Source organism: Pollicipes pollicipes, unplaced genomic scaffold, assembly GCF_011947565.3.
Source record: "Pollicipes pollicipes isolate AB1234 unplaced genomic scaffold, Ppol_2.1 Scaffold_7261;HRSCAF=8764_pilon_pilon_pilon, whole genome shotgun sequence".
In the NCBI taxonomy this organism is placed as follows: Eukaryota; Metazoa; Arthropoda; class Thecostraca; order Pollicipedomorpha; family Pollicipedidae; genus Pollicipes; species Pollicipes pollicipes.
The window spans coordinates 44,802,278-44,821,809 of NW_023597054.1; the positions used below are offsets into that span (position 1 = coordinate 44,802,278).

At 54.0% G+C, this 19,532-nt stretch overlaps 2 protein-coding genes across 2 annotated transcripts in view; both read left to right on the top strand.

Moving 5' to 3' along the window:
• LOC119111787 (target of rapamycin complex subunit lst8) overlaps positions 1 to 19,532 on the top strand; it is a 96,326-nt gene that overhangs the window by 4,698 nt on the left and 72,096 nt on the right. The gene's annotated exons all lie outside the window — the stretch shown is intronic.
• Positions 1,806 to 16,889, top strand: LOC119111508 (target of rapamycin complex subunit lst8-like). The gene is made up of 5 exons (XM_037235324.1): positions 1,806 to 1,989; positions 4,961 to 5,123; positions 5,660 to 5,810; positions 15,519 to 15,621; positions 16,879 to 16,889. Exons 1-5 carry the CDS (start codon positions 1,806 to 1,808, stop codon positions 16,887 to 16,889), a joined length of 612 nt encoding a protein of 203 aa, XP_037091219.1.

The window sequence follows — 19,532 nt, forward strand, 5'->3', positions numbered from 1 at the left end:
CTCCTCAACGATGTTCCTGATGTGCTTGTCACCGTTTCGAGCAAAGTTTCTGAAGTACTCGAGCTCTGCCCGTTTCATTACGAAATAGATTGAGCTATTGCCAGCCCCACTTCCGCACTTGTTGACGAGTTTTGTGCAGAAGCCTATTGCGTGCCGACTGTTGCCTTACTGTCTGTCTTACTGACTGTCTTAAGGAGCCAAATACAATCAACACTGGGCCCGCAGCTTTCAGAGGCGTCAACAGGCAGCCGTCCTTCACGGCTGTCGCCTGCACCGCCTCCTGACGTGGCGGGGTGCCGACCGCTCGTGCCCGTGTAGTGGGAGTGCGCTGTTGGTCCCGGGCGGCATCCGACGGCTGAAGGTGGCTGACCGGGGACCGCCGGCCGCGGGGGCTGCTGTTTATTGATGCTCCCCGCAGCTGACGACGGCAGGGGACGGACGAGTTGGCTGCGCTGCGGCGGCGGAAACACTTGCTTCGATTCCCATCGTACAAGCCAGGCCGCCAGCCGGTGTCTCTAGAGGGCTTGTGGTCTGCTGTCAGCAGCAGGGACGTCCTGTGAGACCGTGACGCAATTACTCGTACGAGACGGGCAATACGCGGCGGATCATTGCCCGGGCTGTCAATTCCTGGACCGTGGTGTCCCCGCCCTGGAAGACGATATTGTGCGTGCTACTCGGTGGGGAGATGGTGTTGTGTACAGGCCGAGTAGCACGTGGCATTTGCTGTATTCTCATTAACACAATATTCCTGTATGTGTTGTGAATATATAACAATAAAGCGCGTATAGCTCATGCAATGGCACGAATGAAAAATAAAGGATGAATCTATGCTACTTTTGCAGATAATTGACCAGGTTTCTCGCACGAAAGGAACGCTTAGATTCTTAGATTTAGATGATGCACTAGCTCATTGAACCGTCGGGAGTTATTGTTGTTACTGACATTGTTATTACCGTTATTAGTGTTTCACTCCGCGCCATTTTGGCAGTCAGGGCCACAAGTTACTGTCTTAAGATGCTGAAATTAAGCCCCAATTTTGTATTCGCGTTACCCTGCCATCAGAGTCAAACATTTCCGACATTCGACTCACCATCAGACCTCAGTTTCCCTGCGCCTCCCCTCGCACCCTCCCGTCGGCGCCCGTCCTCCCGCTGCCCGCCCTCCCGCTGCCCGCAGCCTATTGCGCGCAGTACTCAGTAATCCGCCCGCGAGTGGGTGCGCTATTCTGGGGCGGCCGGACGAACGGCGCCAGTTTATCATCTCTGCCGGGGCGGCCGTCTCCGGCGCCCGGGCGGACGGCGCGGACCCCGAGGACCGACTGTTGCGCGTCGTCGCCTCGCCCATCTCCATCTCGCCTCGCATCCCCCGCCCCATCCGCCCCGTGTGCAAAAGGTGGCGCGTGGTGTCCGGTGCAACAGCCACCGCGTCAGCATGCGTGCGGTGGCTCCATTGCTCTCCAGTCGGCCAAGTATTGATTCCGTGCGGTGCTCTACGTCATTCTTGGTAGCGTTTAAGTTGATTTACACTCTGCCGCTGGTAGGCTGACACTTGGGTAATCCGTTTTTGCTCTGGGCTCCGTTTTTACCATTTATTTTCCGTATCTCACCGCTCACCTGTACGGAGTCCCACCCCTCTTTTCAGTTATCCTGACGTCGATACCTGTCTGAGGTCCCTTGCTTCCTCCACACGATACGTTTTCAGAATGTCTCCAGCTATCTTCCCTTACCCCGATTTTAGCGTCTTTCCGGGCATATGCCCCACCTCCTCCGTGACGCCGTGTGCGCCGTGTGCCTCCAGGCTAGGCGATGAGCGTCGGTTCAGATGGCGTATCGTCCTCGGACGGCATTCTGCTGGCCACGGCCGGCTACGACCACACCATCAAATTCTGGGAGCCTCACACCGGCGTCTGCAAGCGCACCTGCCAGCACCAGGACTCGCAGGTCAACGCGCTCACCTTCCAGCCGGACCGCACGCTGCTGGCCGCCGCCGGTGGGTGTTGCGCCAGTCACACGCTCCCAGCGTGGGTTTTGTTGTGAGCTTTCAGGAGCTTCCGCGCGATTTACGAATTTTTAACTATAGATGATGTTCTAAAACAGCTATGTGCTTTTCGCGCGGATTTCTCGCGGTGTTGGCTGCTGTGGACCTAATTTGACCACGCCTGTGAGGACCGAACTGTGGCCGCACCTGGCCTGCCACCATGCGAAGCCATCCCACCCCGCCGTCACTGGGTCCGGCCGAAGCGCTGCCACGGCTCAATCTCGGGCCGCTTCAATCTCGTCGCCGAGAACACTCATTCGGAGGCCGTACGGAGCTCCCCGGAACCACTCGCCGCCGCGGCGGAACTCTGGCCCCGTCGAGTGTCGGCCGCTGCCTCCAGACACCTCGATCGACGCCAGGCGTCGTCCGCGGCCGGCCGTTTTTGTGGTGCACTCTCGGTGATGACGCCGCGCGGCCGAGAGCGGCGCCGGTAGGCCGGCTCGAGTCCTGGTGCGTGCGCTCGGACCGGCCGTGGACGGGCCTCCCGCTCCGTCAGCAGCTGTGTTGGACGGCCCAGAGCTGGCGCCCGCAGCGGCCCGGCGCTGCGGGCGCCAGCTGAAGTGTTATTGGACCTTTCGCGAGGCGGTATTGTAGGTCGTTGGGACGAATTAAACGGGGACAGTCAAAGCAGTAACAGTGATAAGAGTAAGAATAAAATCAGTAACAATAGAAGCAGTGAGAGCAATCCCAATTTGTTTTAACCGATTTGATTTAACTGATAACCAATAGGGTTAAGTTGATTTTTGCCGATAACCAATTTAACAAGCAATGTCATCCAGTTTGCAGGCATCATTAGACTGAAAAACGCGTTGCCTCGCGCACCGTCTGGATTTGCCCGAAAGGTAGGCATGGTGCTATTCGACATTCTCCACTAACACTGCATTTACGACGCCATAAATTATCTGCGGCCGACCATCTACGGCGACGAATTGGCAATACCGCCCCGGTAAGGCTATCCCAACAGCGCCATGTTCACTGATTCAAACGTATGCCCTGAACGCCGATCCGTTTAATGTGTACGAGCTCTCGGATATAGCAATGTATGTACTGGATACGGAAGGAAGCGGGCTGTTGTGCGTTCGCCTGATAGGGAGCGGAGCACCCCAGGCGAGCACCACTGGCGGCGGCGCCGGCCGCTCAGCTGTGTCGTGCCTCCGACGTCCCAGCCGCAGCGTTCAGGGGCAGCGCACGCTGCTGTTGAGCGTACTCAGCCCTGGCGGGATGCTCCAGCTGCTCCGAGCACGTTATCAGAGCCGTCTTCGGACCCGTGCGTAATCAGGCATGCGTGCTTGATCAAACACACGCGGGATCAAACACAGGCTCGTGATCAAATACACACGTAGGCAAGGCTTCGGCCCGCACAAGTATGTAACGAAAGAACGAATGCTAGGCCGCCGACCTTTCGCTGCTGGGTAAGAGGGCGATGTGCAAACCGGACTTCCTTCCGATGGAGCGGGACGGCGGCATAATGAGCCGCGCCGCTCGGTCGTCAGAGTCTGAGCCCGGTGCCGGGGCGACGCTGGCGTCAAATGAAGCAGCGGGCTCCTGCCACCTTTAGCTGGGGGGCGAATCACGTGCCGGCGCGGCCGACACCGGCGGAGCCGGCTGGTAACTCAGCGAGCTTCGGGCACATGCTTATGATATCTGTTGAGCCGCTCCCGGAGATCTGGGCAAGCTCATGGTGGAAGGTCAGTTTAAGATGAAACTCGATTTGCGCTCAGCCATTTGCCCACACAGTCACTTCAGAACACATGTGTCCAAATTACGTCATAACCGGGCAGTTGGGGCGGGGGAGGGGAGGAGCAGCGCTATGCCCCCAACGGTCCCGGAGATCTGGTGGAAATAGCCAGAAGTACGCCGCTCTCCCAGACGTGTCTGACGGATGGCGGCCGTTAACTTCATCAAGTTCACGCATCAAGCCAGGCGTGTGTGGCGGACAAAATTAGGCCGGGGTCTGCTGCCGGTCGTAAGGCGGATGGCATCAGCAGCCTGAGCAGGCGCCGTCCGTCCCCGCCGCCGGCCGGGTTGGGTGGAGGTCGGTGCCGCCGCCGGTCCACCGCCGGTCGATGTCCCGGGTCGGGACCCGCACTGCCGCGGGCGCGTCCTCGGTCGCGGCGTGCGGAGGAGGCGGCGCTCGTGTGAGATACGGCGTTGCGGCTCGGTCGGCGGCGCTGCCGCTCTGGAGCGCGCCGACCGGAGGGATATTAATACGGCGGAGGAGCTGATCAGTCGGGATACCGGCTGATATAGTGGCCCTCCGGCCTCCTGGTCTGGCTGGGAGGATATTGGTGACCGGTATGAGGCGCCCGCTTGCAGAGCTCGCCCGAAGTGTCCGACTGGGCTGCGGCGGACGGTCCACAGATCTCTAAAGCAACCGCCATCTGAGCAATAGGGGAACTCCTACTGCTAAACTTAGCATGAGGGCGATTTTCTTTTTAGCGCGGCACCTACATGAAGTATCCTGCAATGAATTGTCGCGAACCAGCCTCCTATTTCAATGCCGTAAAAGCGTCTGTCAGAAGTATTCCCGTGTTAAGGTGAGCTACGGAGGAGCGGGGCTCCACTTTGATTGGAATAGTACACATAGCTGACCTTTGACTATATGCGTGCAGCGCAGTTTCGAAGACCTTCAGGCTCATCAATTACGTCTGCTGCTATGTAAAAACTCGTGTCTATTGAATTCTGTCATGCCCCGCTGTCGTTGCCGGGGTGCTGACAACGCGCCAATGCTTACACTAATGACGCCTGGCTGCCGCCTCCCCGCGCTGTCCCACGCTCGCGTGCCGCCGGCGTCTGCTTTGCCGGTCTCCCCGGCCGGCTCCTCCGCGGAGTGTGTTGTCCTCACACAGCGGCCCGACCGTGCCGGCGGGCCGCGCCCCGGCACCGGGGGTGGCCGCTGAGCCACCGCCGCCGCCACCGCCAGGCTACCAGCACGTCCGCATGTACGACGTCAACTCGACCGACATGAACCCCATCATCAACTTCGAGGGCGTCAGCAAGAACGTGGTGGGCGTGGGCTTCCAGCGCGACGGTCGCTGGATGTTCACGGCCAGCGAGGACGGCTCCGCCAAGATCTGGGATGTTAAGTGAGTGCCCTGCGCCCCTCCCTGTCGGCGTCCCTCTGATTACCCTGCTGGGTTAATTGCTCGATCGCGTACTTGTGCTGGGCTTCGTGAGCTTAGATCTCCACCTACTCCCCGCGCGCTGTGACCCGGTGAGCTGTGTGCCGGGTGTCGGTAAAATTGCGAGACGGGTGGGACAGTGGCTGATTTGGATTTTGAAGCAAGTTGCTCGCAGTTTATTTGCCTTCATTCGATTCAAAAATATGTCTCGAAACCCGCTCTGAAGCAGCGATGAGAGGTGCTAAACTTTGATGTGCCTTTACAGGAGATTGAATGAGTCGTGTAGCGCTGTTCCTATCAGAGACGGGTCGTCCATTTGTGTCCTTTGGTCTTTTTGCCGACTTTTCTGTGCAGCATTGCCGCGTGATTCATGCTATCACATCTGTGACTTGTAGCAGTCTGGCGGCCTGGCGATGATGAGATGTTACACAGCTGGGCGCCGTCCTAGTCGTACCCTGGCGGCCGTCGACGCTGACGGCGCGCTCCGCTCCGTGCCGCAGGACCGGGGGACTCCACTGCCAGCGGGTGTTCCAGATTGATCAGCCCATGACCTGCATCGTGCTGCACCCCAACCAGGTGGAGCTGTTCATCGGCGACCAATCGGGGACCATCCACCAGTGGGACCTCCGGTCCGACCAGCGCGCCAAACTGGTGAGGTCCCGCCTCCCGTCCGCCCGTCAGCATAGCCACTAGTACGCTCCCGCCGCCCGTCCGCCCGTCAGCATAGCCACTGGTACGCTCCCGCCGCCCGTCCGCCCGTCAGCATAGCCACTGGTACGCTCCCGCCGCCCGTCCGCCCGTCAGCATAGCCACTGGTACGCTCCCGCCGCCCGTCCGCCCGTCAGCACAGTCACTGGTACCGTCCCGCCGCCCGTCCGCCCGTCAGCATAGCCACTGGTACGATCCCGCCGCCCGTCCGCCCGTCAGCATAGCCACTGGTACGCTCCCGCCGCCCGTCCGCCCGTCAGCACAGTCACTGGTACCGTCCCGCCGCCCGTCCGCCCGTCAGCATAGGCACTGGTACGATCCCGCCGCCCGTCCGCCCGTCAGCATAGGCACTGGTACGATCCCGCCGCCCGTCCGCCCGTCAGCATAGCCACTGGTGCGCTCCCGCCGCCCGTCCGCCCGTCAGCATAGCCGCTGGTGCGCTCCCGCCGCCCGCCCGCCCGTCAGCGTATGCACTGGTACGATCCCGCCGCCCGTCCGCCCGTCAGCATAGTCACTGGTACGATCCCGGCGCCCGTCCGCCCGTCAGCATAGCCGCTGGTACGATCCCGCCGCCCCTCCCCCCGTCAGCATAGTCACTGGTACAATCCCGCCGCCCGCCCGCCTATCAGCGTAGCCACTGGTACGGGCCCTCCGCCCGTCTGCCCGTCAGCATAGGCACTGGTACGATCCCGCCGCCCGTCCGCCCGTCAGCATAGCCACTGGTACCGTCCCGCCGCCCGTCCGCCCGTCAGCATAGGCACTGTTGCGCTCCCGCCGCCCGCCCGCCCGTCAGCATAGGCACCGGTACGATCCCGCCGCCCGTCCGCCCGTCAGCATAGCCACTGGTACCGTCCCGCCGCCCGTCCGCCCGTCAGCATAGGCACTGTTGCGCTCCCGCCGCGCGCCCGCCCGTCAGCATAGGCACTGGTGCGATCCCGCCGCCCGTCCGCCCGTCAGCATAGCCACGGATCGCCATGGCGACAGACGGAATAATCAAAGCCGCCCATTAGCGATGCAACCAATTGAATGTTAACGATGTTTGGTCTGCACAAACACTCACGAGGTGCTCTATTTGGAAGCGGAAATATGTGCAAGCTCAATGGCGATTTCGCGTTCTTAAGCCTGAAAACGCTGGTTAAGAGCTGTTTTAACGCGTATGTTTAGCCTGGGATTTACAAGTATTCACGATTCGATGCGCTCTGCTTGGGCTAAACTAGTGATTACTCCTCGATTATTTGACAAAGGCGCGAGCGTAAAGGTAGAAGCAAGAGTGCCATCTCTGGAAGCTGCCACAAAACTTCTGCAATGCGAGCACGCAGCTATTGGTGAATATAGTAATAAACACCTTCGCACGTGGGTCATCCAAAGCACAGTACCAGAAACCAATATCACTACATTTCCGGATACCAAAAGCCGTTGACGCTGGCGTCAGGCCTGGCTTCAGCCGTCTGCTCCCCGGTGTCGGTGTACCGTTCTCCCGCCGTTGCGTCGTTTATAGTGTACAATCTAAAGTTTGGCTCTGGTCGCCTGGGTGTACAGTGTTCGGCCTCGGGTCGGCTCCGTCAGCTCACCCTGCCGTCATACGTCCCACGGGGGAGGTGGGGGGGTATCAGCTGGTCCAGTGCATTGGCCGGGACACGGTGCCATGACGCTGACATGCCGACATGACGCATGGGGTATGAAACCATGTGTCAACAGCTATCCGCGTCAAGTAGGAGAGCGTGACGGCATGTGGAGAAATCCGCTCCTTGCTGTCCGATACTGACTGGACTTTTTGTCGACGTTTGCGGCAGACTGTGTGCATTTGAGCATTATCTTGATAAAATGTCATCAGTTATCCTTAAAAAGATGTATATGACAGGGGCTTACGCTGCCGCTAATACACAAGTGTAACTGCAACTATCAATGCACTGTTCACCCGCCAATCACACGAATTGTTGAAAGGCTCAACCATTTGGGTGCAATGTTTCACGGCGAAACTTTGGTGTCAATGACAATATTGGAGCTCATTTCACACACCAAAGCCCGACTATGATTGCCATGTTTGAGTGTAGTGACGAAATACCCTATCTTTGGGAGCTTGCGCCACTTTCGCCAAAATATGCTGCTTCTGTGGTTTCATACGATTTTCCTCTTTCATTTTGCCATATTTTCCATACGAATTGATGATTAAGTTCATCGCGCGTGTTTCGTGGCCACAGGCTGGTAAGATAAAAAAAAATGTGATGAGGGAATATAGATGTCTTATCGCAGCTGTGAGCAATGAGCGCGATGAGTCAGTGCCAGAAACACATATTTCGAATGGAAAAGCCCCTAAGAGGGAATTCGAGAAGGCCAGGTTTGCAGTGTAAATGGCGGGATACGTGTGTGTTCATGTTCATTTTGCCTAAGAGACCGCGAATTCCTTTTAAAGAACCCTTTTCGAAGGTGCTGTGACCTGGAATGCCTGCATTCTCGATATTGGCGAGATGTGACCGACAGTCCGTTTGTTGGAGCTCCGTCCAGCTCCGGCTCCGGACAAGACAACGCCCACCATCTACTACAAAAACAGAAAGGTCACCCAACTCATCATGAGGAATAACATAACAGCCAACTCTAACCGCTTGGAAAAATCGACGCCGTTTACCAGTTTCGTTGTGACAGGATATTCCTGGCTAAAAAAACAATCAAACTATGTTGGTGTCACTATCACCACACTTTCAAGCCGGTTGGCGATGCACTTGGTTGACGGTGCTCCAAAAAAGCATGTGAGAAAGAACGCGGCGGGAACATCACCCGAGACGATCTCACCAGAAACACCACTATCATAACATCATCAAACGGGAGGACGCTTTATATTTCGGAGGATGTCACGATGAAAACGTCATCACCGGAACTAAACAAGCAAACCAACCGCTCAGTCACCCTTCGCGTCATTTAGGGACGATCGGTACCATCCGTAGATATTCAGCACGTATTTACCGCTTGAATTCTTATGCTCCTAAAAAATGTCAAACACCTAATTTCAACTTTATACAATCTGACGATCGAACTAAACTTGATACCTACTTGTTAAGCCAACTTTGTATGGTATAACTTAATATAGCTGTAGACAATTAAATAGTCGGTTTTGTTCTGCGTAAAACGTTAGATATGCCTCGTAAAGCTACTGACCTATCACAGGTCAAAGTCAGGGCATGACTATTAGCAAAGGCAATTCCAAGGAAATTTTTCGAACAGATGCACATTGGAAAACTTGCTTTATCGGGTACATTTTGACTCTAATTTTGCACTCCTGCATCAATAGGACATCAGTAGTTCCTTATGTTGAGCTTCTCCGTTGAACATGCCGCCCCGTGTTAGCTCTTAACACTGACCGTAAAGTGAAACGTCAAAATATAATCGAGGGGTTTGGGTCATTTTGACCTTTAGGTCAGCTGTCACTGACCTGACATGAAAACAAGCGACTTTCTGCTAAGAAAAGGTATCGAAATTATAACTGGGTGCGTGGGTGGGTCTAGGGGCACTTAAGATACTGACCCCGAGTTTTATCTCGTTTGACCTTATTTGGCATTAAGGTCAAGACCTAGGAACCTAAGAAATGCCACAAATGAATTTACGTACAACTCTACATATTTTGTGAATTTGGCATCTCTAGCTCTGAATTTTTAGACATCAGAAGGTTCAATTCACCCCCCCCCCCCCCCGCCAGAGCGCGTCACATGCAGCCGACCATCCGGGCACAGGTCAAAATTTCTCACAATGAGAGCATATAGTAGACGCATGAATTACAAATTTGAAATCTAGGAGGCCTTAGCATTGCTTGATAGGCCGAAATGACTAGCATTTCCTTGTGTGAAGTCTTGGCTAAGTGTTAAAAAATTATCAGCGGTCAAGACTCGGCGCACAATCTGTCGCAGCACCTCAATTAAGGCAACGCCGTACCGCCGCGGAGGTGAACGGCGCACCATTCACATTACCGCAGCCGAGATAAGACCGCGGCCGCCGCCTGACCGGCGCCCCAGACCGGACGGCTGTGCGCGCCTGTGGCCCCGGCCCGTCCGCAGGCGGTGGCTGCTGGCGGGAGTAGTCGGTGGCCGGTTCCGGTCCGAGCACTCGGTGCGGTGGCGAGCGGTCGCAAACGACCGCTGTCCCGAACAGCGGGTGTCGATACGTCACCCGCACGCGGCGGCCGGCTGGCTGCAGTGGCAGCTTGACTCCGCACAGGGGGGCAACTGTGTACGGAGCAGGCCGAGCCGGGCAAATGGCATCACGCCAAAGCCGCGACGTCATTTACCAGGCCGGAGGTCAGGTGTATCGTTAACCGGCTTGAAAGTGCGGTGGCAGTGACACCGACATAGTTTGATTGCTTTATTAGCCAGCAATCTCTTATGTCACAACGAAACTGGCAAACGATGCCGATTTTTTCAAGCGGTCAGAGTTGGCTGTTATGTTATTCCTCATGATGAGTTGGGTGACCTTTTTGTTTTTGTAGTAGATGGCGAGCGTTGTCTTGTCCTGCCTGATTGACTTACCTCCTAAAAATGGACATCCTGAAAGGCACTCAACCTTCCGGCTAATAAGCTAGAAGGTGGAGAGGTTAGAATTTATTTACTAATCACTAAGGGTTAAGAGTTTATTTACTAAGTTCCGGTAGAAGAGACGGTGCAAATTCTGCCTGAAAACATCTATCGTCACCCAACCATCCCTCCTCCTAAACTCGTCCATCCCTTCTGGAGAATCTCCTGCGAACATGTACGGCAGAGGCACCGTTTCGTGCACCAGACGACAAACTCTACCGACAAAAGAATGGAGTGACCATTGGGTCCGCCCTGGGACAGCTTTTTGCCAACGCCTATATGTGCCACGCGGAAAACAAAGTCTTGTAAATGCATCTCTCTGTCCCGCACTTTATGCACGACATGTCGATGACATTTTCGTAGACGTCAGCAACGAAAGACAACTGATCGAACTAAATAATGCAATGGAACAGGATTCAGTGTTTCGATTCACATGCAAACTAAACATCAATAACAGCATTTTATTTTTAGACATCATGTCATCACTGACATCACTGCTGACCGACGATTCGTGACAACAGTGCACAAAAGCCAGCAGATACTGGAGGTGCCTCAGCGCCACAAGCGAGTGCCCCGACCGGTACAAGATCAGTGTAGTGCGTTCCCATCCCCGAAGAGCCTTTAAACCCTGCTCTGATTGAACGAAGCTAGACAGTGAGCCGCATCGCATCAAACAAGTCCTGGTAAATAATGGCTTCTCCAACAGCGCCACCGACCATGAGACCAGCGGCTTTATGTCACGATATCAGACAAAAACTGACGCCATCAAACATCAACCGAATCCAATCAAGCTGTTCTATCAGAATCAAATGCTGATAGGTGTACGACAGACGAGCGTATCCTCAATACAAAATACCTGAAAACGTCAAGCCAGTCAGCCAGGATGACAAGATTACGCTCACCATCTACCACGACAACAGGGAGGTCATCCAACTCATGAAAAATAACCTCACAGCCAGCTCTGACCCCTTGAAACGAACCAACGTCGTTTACCAGTTCCGTTGTAACATGGGAGATTGCACACTCCTAGGGCAATCAAGTTTCGTTAGTGTCACTACCACCACACTTCCAAGGCGGTTGATGATGCGCTTGGCTGACAGTGCTCCAAAAGAGCACGTGCGAAAAGAACATGGCCGGAACATCACCCGAGACAATCCCACCAGTAACATCACCATCATAGCATCATCGTCTGACAGGAGGAAGCTTTATTTTCTGGAGGCTGTCACGATCAAAGCATCGTCCCTGGAACTGAACAAGCAAACCAACCCCTCAGCCACTCTTCACGTCGTTTAGGGACGATTGATACCATCCGTAGATAGTATATCTTGCTATTCAGTACGCGTTTTGACGCTTGAATTCTTATGTTCCTAAAAATGTTAACCGCTTAATTTCGACCATACACAATTTGACGATCGAACTAAACTTGGCGATACCTGGTTGTTATACCTCACTGGTTATACCTGTTATCATATAATGCTATCATATATTCGTCACCTGTATGTTGTATATGTGTACATTTGAAAATGGGAGATGTAATTTTGAAACGTCAGCTCAATTAATGTATGCCAAACTTTGGCCAATTACTTTTTGGCCTCAGTGATGAGCAGGCAACCACAATCAGGAAACTAGAGCAAATGCAGAAAAAACTTATTAAACGTACCTACACCAAGGTCTTTAACAAAACACACACACACACACACACACACACACACACACACACACACGCACGCACGCACGCACGCACGCACGCACGCACGCACGCACGCACGCACGATATCCCTCTCCCTTTCTCTCTCTCTCTCTCCCCTCTCTCTCTATCTGTTATGATATATATATATATATATATATATATATATATATATATATATATATATATATATATACTCCCTGGCGGATCCTTGTTAGAGATTGCGTTGATGCGCACAGGTTTCAACACAAAACCAGCAGGCACCGAACGATGAACTTGGCTGCGCCGTCTGATACCGGATTGGCTGGGGAACCTCTCTCAAGCCGGTCCGACAGCGGTCAACAAACCCCAGATCTGTAGTATATTGTGTGCGCTCTTCCAAGATCAGTGCTGCAGACACCTATCAAAATTTGACCTACGGGTGAAGAGTTGCATGAGTGCGGGCGTGAGGGCGAAGGTCTCGAGCCCTCATATTTAATTCGCAACGACTACCAGTGCTGCCGCTGTCCTTTGCGCAGACTCGCAACCACTTTGGTTCCGTTCTGTGCAGCTGCAGCTAGGTTTCTTACCTCCGTTCCTTAACACTTGTTCGGGTGGGTGTCAAATTGCCCCCCCCCCCCGCGAAGGTTTTTTCCGGAATGGCTTTCGAACGGCGCGGCGTAGCCGCGCCAAATTTTGCATAGCTGTAGAAAATTGAATAGCGGATCGTTTGATGTAAAAGTTTAGATGTGCCTTGTAAAGTCGCTGACCTATGGCTGGTCAGTCAGGCGATGGTTTCAGCGAAGGCAATTTCTAGGGAATCGTTCAATGTCATACAACAACGGGGTGTTTGACGAAGCCACACATCTCTGAGATGCTTTCTTAGGCAACACAAACATTGAATGAGCAAATTACGTTGACCTAAGGTCAGGTATGAAGGTTAGACCAAGGTCAAAACCAACCTGGTTTATCACTGTAGGGCTTGCTGTATGGGATAGTTTCTGGTACTCGTTTCGAATTTATTGATAGCAGGGACCGCATTATACATCTTCCATTAACTTGTTAGATGTCAATAGGTCATTGACCCAGGATAGCTCAGGTCGATAGGCTTTTAGGAACATACTGCCTAGCGTAATCCTTGTCGATTATTCAAATGCGAAACTCAGAGCAGTTTTGTATTATATTAGTCACCATGGCCTTCAAAAGGTCAAACGAGGTCACTCACCTTGATTGAGCTTGTGATCTTTCACTTAGAAGCAGACATCTAGGTTCTGGGGGCACTTTGGAGACCAACCTGGAATTTGACTTCGTTTGACCTTATTTGACCTGAAGGTCATTACCTAGGAATCTCAAGCTTTGACCTAAGTGAATTTACGTACAGGTCAACACACGATGTAAATTTGGTGTCTCTAGCTTTCGTAGTTCCCGAGATCTCAGGGGAGCCAAATTGGTTCCCCTGCCCGAGCGAAGGGTATCTAGCTGACCACCCGGGCGCATGTTAAAGTAACAAGTGTAACCAGACCATTTTCCGCTATGTGCTTACAACGCTTGTCGCCGACGATCCATACTCCCCACAATCTCGAGCTTACGGCTCTCATGTGCGATCGTTTTGATTTCAATCACGCACAGTCCTATCTTTATCTAGGGCGAACTTTATCCGCATGATCCCTGTCGCTACCTACTACCATTTGACCGCGATCATTCGCATGCGCACTTTTGTCTTACCGCCTTCCGAATTTTTATCTGTGACAGGCTTTTTTGCTGGCAACGGTCATCCCATATCATATTTTGCCTGCGATCTGGTTCATGCAACATTTACGCACGATCATTTGCTGTTCGTCTTTTGCCCGCATGACCTTTTCCACTCGATCTTCTGCGAGCGATATTTTTCCGCACGACCATTCACCTTACGCTCTTTTACCCGCACATCCATTTCCAATTGCGGCCATTCCTTATTGATCAAACATTGCAATTGCTGGCATTACCTGGGTGCAAAATACGAACAACATGGATGCAAGACATTCAAGCTCGCGACGATTGTGACGGACGTAACGCACTCGTATGGCTAATTTTCCGCATTCCGGTTGGCAAAATGCCATTGTAGAGATGGAGGGTCGCGAGAGATTTTGTTGTGTCGGCAGAAAAGAAACATTAACATCTACTTGACAGTGTTACGCACACTTGAGCGCTTGATTACATCACATATCACGGCTAAGGCGCTGTGTGATTTATGCAAGATTGTAGTAAACACTTTTAAGGGCTAGAAGCGCAGACTCCCGAAATCTGATTTCGCCGTCTGTACCAGTAAGCTTTTATCATCGTCCGCATCAAATGACATGATACTGGACAAGCTCGCCCAGAACTCCGTCAAAACTGGTGTTCTAATTACACTCCTGAGTGTAGACATGTGTGCTCCTGGTCAGCCTGGCCGCGTTCCCACGTGACGCACGAGCCAGACACCCTCAGCACCGCCTTCTGACGACGTGCAGACCCTTATCATAGCCATATGCGCTTAGTGAAGCATGCGGCTCCTTCGGGCAGTATTTGTATGCTATCTTTTTCCTTGCACTGCGCCACGCTCTCGTCCCGTGGTCCGTGATGTGCAGCAGCCGGCTGCCCAACTGCCGTCCGGCTGATCAGCTGCCTTTCGGCTGTCCAGCTGCTGTCTGGTTGCTCAGCTGCCGTCCGGCTGCTCAGCTGCAGCCCGATTGTTCAGCTGCCGTCGGATGCACAGTCCTTGGTCCAGAACCATGTGCCTGGTCGTGGGTGGTCGACCGGGGTAGTTGCGTCGGGGGGGGGGGGGGGGGGTCAGAAGCAATATGTGCGGCCGGTCCTCCGGTCTGGAAATTATTACCTGGGTCTGTACCAGGATATTCTACAGGGCAAAGTCAGGACACGGTCAGTAAATGAGACGCTGGTCGGACCGTATCGGGAGTGGCTACCCTCGCTGACATCCCCTCCCTCCAATACCGGCTCCCTCTCCTTTCTGTCTGGACGCAAGGAGTTAGTGTTGTCTTATTGTGCGTCACAAAATGTATGTGGTTTCGATGGTAGTGTCAACGTTGCTAAATTAATAGGAACTGTGGTGGTGTAAGGGAACATCATGCTACCTGTGTCTTTTCCGAGATATTCTGAACAGTACGTCTGGTGTGCTTGCAGGTGTCGTTTTATGACAGGGTGCAATGTGACGCATGTTTCAATCGAAAAGAAGCATAAATGATGAAGCGACGGGTTGAGGTGCCTGTCTTTTGCTGCGCTAAGCTTTCTGAGTATCGGCAATCATGGTCACACTTCTCATCTGTTGGCTGAAGTGGGTAGCTCAAAGTAAGTGTACCAAAAGCTCTCCCGCTCAACAGAAGATGATGGATTCTCTGCGCGATGCGAGCATGTGCTCGCGGGGTATTTGACGCAGCTGAACGCCGGCAGATCCCGGAGCCGGACTCGGCGTTCCAGCACATCGACATCGACAACAACGGCGAGCTTATGGCCGCCATCAACACCAAGGGCAACTGCTACGTGTGGGCGCTGTGTGGGTGTGCGACGGTTCAGGCGGGCGCATGGGGAGGGGCTTCAGTGGTCGTGCGGTGTATCGGCACCGGTCGGCGCCCTTGGCCCCGCTCGGAGCGCTGCTGGAGAGACATGGGCCGTTTTGACGAACTCCTATTTGCCCGAAGCAGCTCCGGGGGATTATGATTAAAATTGTTTTCATGTAAGCATTGTTGCAACTTGCAGCTACTTTCCTTTAATTGGTAGGATAGTTGGGACCTAAATTATTCCCTGAAAGCTTTTACAACCCTATGCTTTGACAAAACATTTTCAGAAAAACGTCTCGGAGCGATTTACGTCGTGACCACCCGTGTAAACAGCTAGCGCCGAGGGGGAAGTCCATCGGCGCCATATGACCAACGTAGTTGGTGCGTCTCAAAACTCAAATCATCATCATGAGGGGGAAGTCTGACACATGTGGCCCGCTGGGTGTGGGGAAGCATGCGCTAATGAGGCCGGCTGGTGGTAATGATGCGCGGTATAGTCGCTCCCATGTGACGGACTGACATTGACGATTTGGAGGAGGGGGGGGGGGGGGGGGAAGGGGATGGGGTAGGCATCCACCCACCCAGCCATTCCGGCACCCATCGGCGCCGGCCAGCCGCCACTTGGGCCGCGCTGGGGACCGCGACAGATGGTCTGTCGGCGCGGTGATCACACACCTCGTCCCGTCTCCGGAGTGGTAATGGCGGCCGCAGAGAGGTCTCCCGCGGGGCGTTGCCTAATTCGTGCCGCGATGGCGACACCGGCGCCGCTGATGGTTCCGACTCGACGAGTTATGGGCTGTCGTCTCCCGGCGCGGTTCACCGGAAAGTGTCGCGGATTACCACGTAAAGGATAACGGCTGCGTGCCCCGCCGGAGGAGCCTGCCGCGCGGAACGTGGGAGTTCGCTGTGGAATCTGTGATTTGCGTGTGTTTTTGCGTAGAGTTTTTTTTATCATCGTTTGGCGAGTCAAATTGCTAGCACGGCTGTTGTGTTGCGTGTGAGACCTCGATTCTCTCCGCACACGAGACTGCTGTCGGGACGGACAGAAGCGTACGTTTTGTGGCGAGTGGCGATGGCGGCATGAGACGCGCCGGAGCGGCCCATCGTGACCCGGGAGAGTGGGACGCGCGCGTGACACGCGGCCCGGGCCGTTGCAGCGGCGGGCGAGACGGACCAGGCGCCGGTGGAGATCACTCCCAAGCGGAAGATCGAGGCGCACCGGCACTACGGCCTGAAGGCGCGCTTCTCCCCAGACGGCGAGTGAGTACCGTCGGCGGGCTGGGCTCTGGCGTACCACCACAGGGTGTGGGGAGGGGGCTGGTGTCGACGGGCTTCCTCCAGGCTCGGAGGAGTGCGGGGGGGAGCTGCGCTCGACAATGCGTCACGGGACGGAGATGGGACGCCGGGCACAGGGACGAACCGGCGCGGTCTGGTGCCGCTAAAGCTGACGGATTGACTTTCGACAGAATGCTGCTCCCGAAGTTGTGGACATTTGCTTGCGCCTGGGATGTGCTGGGCGTCGTGGGCTTGCAGCAAACGCCAACCAGTACGGTGCCTTTCTGCAATTCTTAATTCATTACGCACAACGGGTCTGTGGTGGTCAACATTAGCCCACATGTGGTAACGCACATCACGTCCATGGACTCGCTCTGAGGCTAGCAAAACATTTAAGACGAATACGGTCCCTCTCTGGTTACTGTATAGTGTCTACTCGTGTATCAGATTGATGAGATCCACCCACATTAAAACATTCAGAATCGTGACCAGTGCGTGATGTGCTGTCTACAGAGGCCCTCCCTGGTAGGGCTGCCTTTACCCAATCCATGCGCTACCCGTGGGATTGCGCCCTTACCCACCTGTTACCCATTCGTAGTTCGTTCTGCCCACTGTTTGCCCAACCACTCTGGTTTCTGCGGCACTTTGGTGCCAAATTATGAAAAATTAGGAAATTTTACACCCAAAGTCATGTTCTGCATTCATGATTGCACAAGCGAGGTGAATTACACTATTTATGACAAAATAGTGGAGGCAGTAACATCGTGTGGCCTTTTTGGAAGTCTACATCCGCAATTTTGTAAACGCCTTGAGCATAAACGCAATTTCCCAAACCTGAACCCAACTCAACCCGTCACCCATTTTAGGCGGCTGCCGGTGGGTTTCACCAACCCGTAGACTTCTGCAACGTGCCATACAAAATGCCTACGACTTCAGCCATAGGACTCAGTAATGCCACATTACTTCGCACACACACTCATCACCGTGCGAGTGAGCCATCCAAAATGTAACCCCGAACAAAATGCAACGAAATAAAAAAGCTCGCAGTCCAAAATACAACGCAGCACCAGGTTTTGCCATCGTACATTTCAGTAGCTCGCGTGGTGGGCATGTCAGCGTCCGCAGCACACCGATCTGAGAATCAGTGTTGATTATCAGAGATCAGACGTGGGTTCCGCTGAGCAGAGCGCTGCGTAGGTGAGGCCGCGCACCTTTAGTTAATTACAGTTTGCTGGAAGGATGGCCAGATAGTACTGTAATGCATATTGAGCAGCCATTTATAACGGCCTCGTTGCGATCTGTCTTCTGAGAGGATTACCCTCCCGACCCGACCCGGAACTCATTAATTTGTTAAATTGTCAAAAGTACCTTTACGCCGTCGGGAAACCCGGACTCATTTTCATAATGCGGCGGTGTTAGTGCACACAGTTTAAAGTCATGTCATCGCTCAGCAAGTAAATGGCCGGCCCAGATTGTGCCGTCATGAGCAGGGAGAATGCATGATATCATCCCACGCACCTTAATCTCACCGATCAAAGTAAAGGACATGAAAGGACGATGGTGCATACTTGTATTTCCACTTTCTCTTTGAAGGTCTTTGTGTTTTTTCACGTAGCCGGATGGCGAAGAGAAAGCACGGCGGTGTACATTCTGTTTTTCCCATTCTTCATTTACCATCGTAGGTATTTCACATTGACTGATCATAGCTTCGTGTCGAGTCAATGCGTCTAGAATCAACGCTAAAGTCATGCAGACAGCAGGCGCACGCACGTTTACGCACGACACGCCCGGAGGTCGTGGATGCACAGAGAATCTCACTCGGTGTTTCCGAGCTGAGAGTGGCCGGCTCAATGCGCGAGACAGAAACCCTGCCGACCCGGTGTCGGGACGTCACCTGGAAGCCGACTGTGCATTTGAGGATGTCTTCCGGTGGAACACCGGTAGCCAGCGTGAGCTCTGAAACGGTGTATGTGCAGCCGATGTGCGCTGTCTGGTGCTCCGCCGCCACTCGTCGCCGCTCTCGCAGAAGACAGCATGCTCTCGCAGGAGAAACTGACTCTCACAGGAGACATCCGACTCTCGTAGGAGACAGCTAACTCTCACAAGAAGCTGCTGATATTCGCAGAAGACAGCTGACTCTCACAGAAGACAGCTGACTTTCGGAGAAGGCAACTGACTCTTGCAGGAGACAGTTGACTTTCGTAGGAGTCAGCTAACTTTCTCAGGAGACAACTGATATTCCTAGGAGACAGCTGACTTTCGCAGGAGACAGCTGACTCGCTGACAACGCAGGCTTCGCGCACTAGTCACCTCGTCCTGAGCTCTGTACAAAATTCCGCTGACTGCTGAGTCTGAATCTAGCCAGGTGTATCACTCGGGTCAAAAACATGTTTAGCTTTCCGACTGCGTTTTTCGTTAAATTCCCGTCGTTTGAGTTACATTTTTGGCAGATGTCTCGAAAATTAAAACTATGTCGGTTTTCTTTAGCCGTTGCCGTGCACCAGCAAGTAACGTCTGGCAGGCGGGAGGCGGGAGCTCAAAGTGTGTCAGGGGTGCGGCGAGAGTGCCGTCAGACAGGCGCGGTCACGGGTGCGAGTAACCTGCTCGGGTTATCACCGTACACACTGGGAGA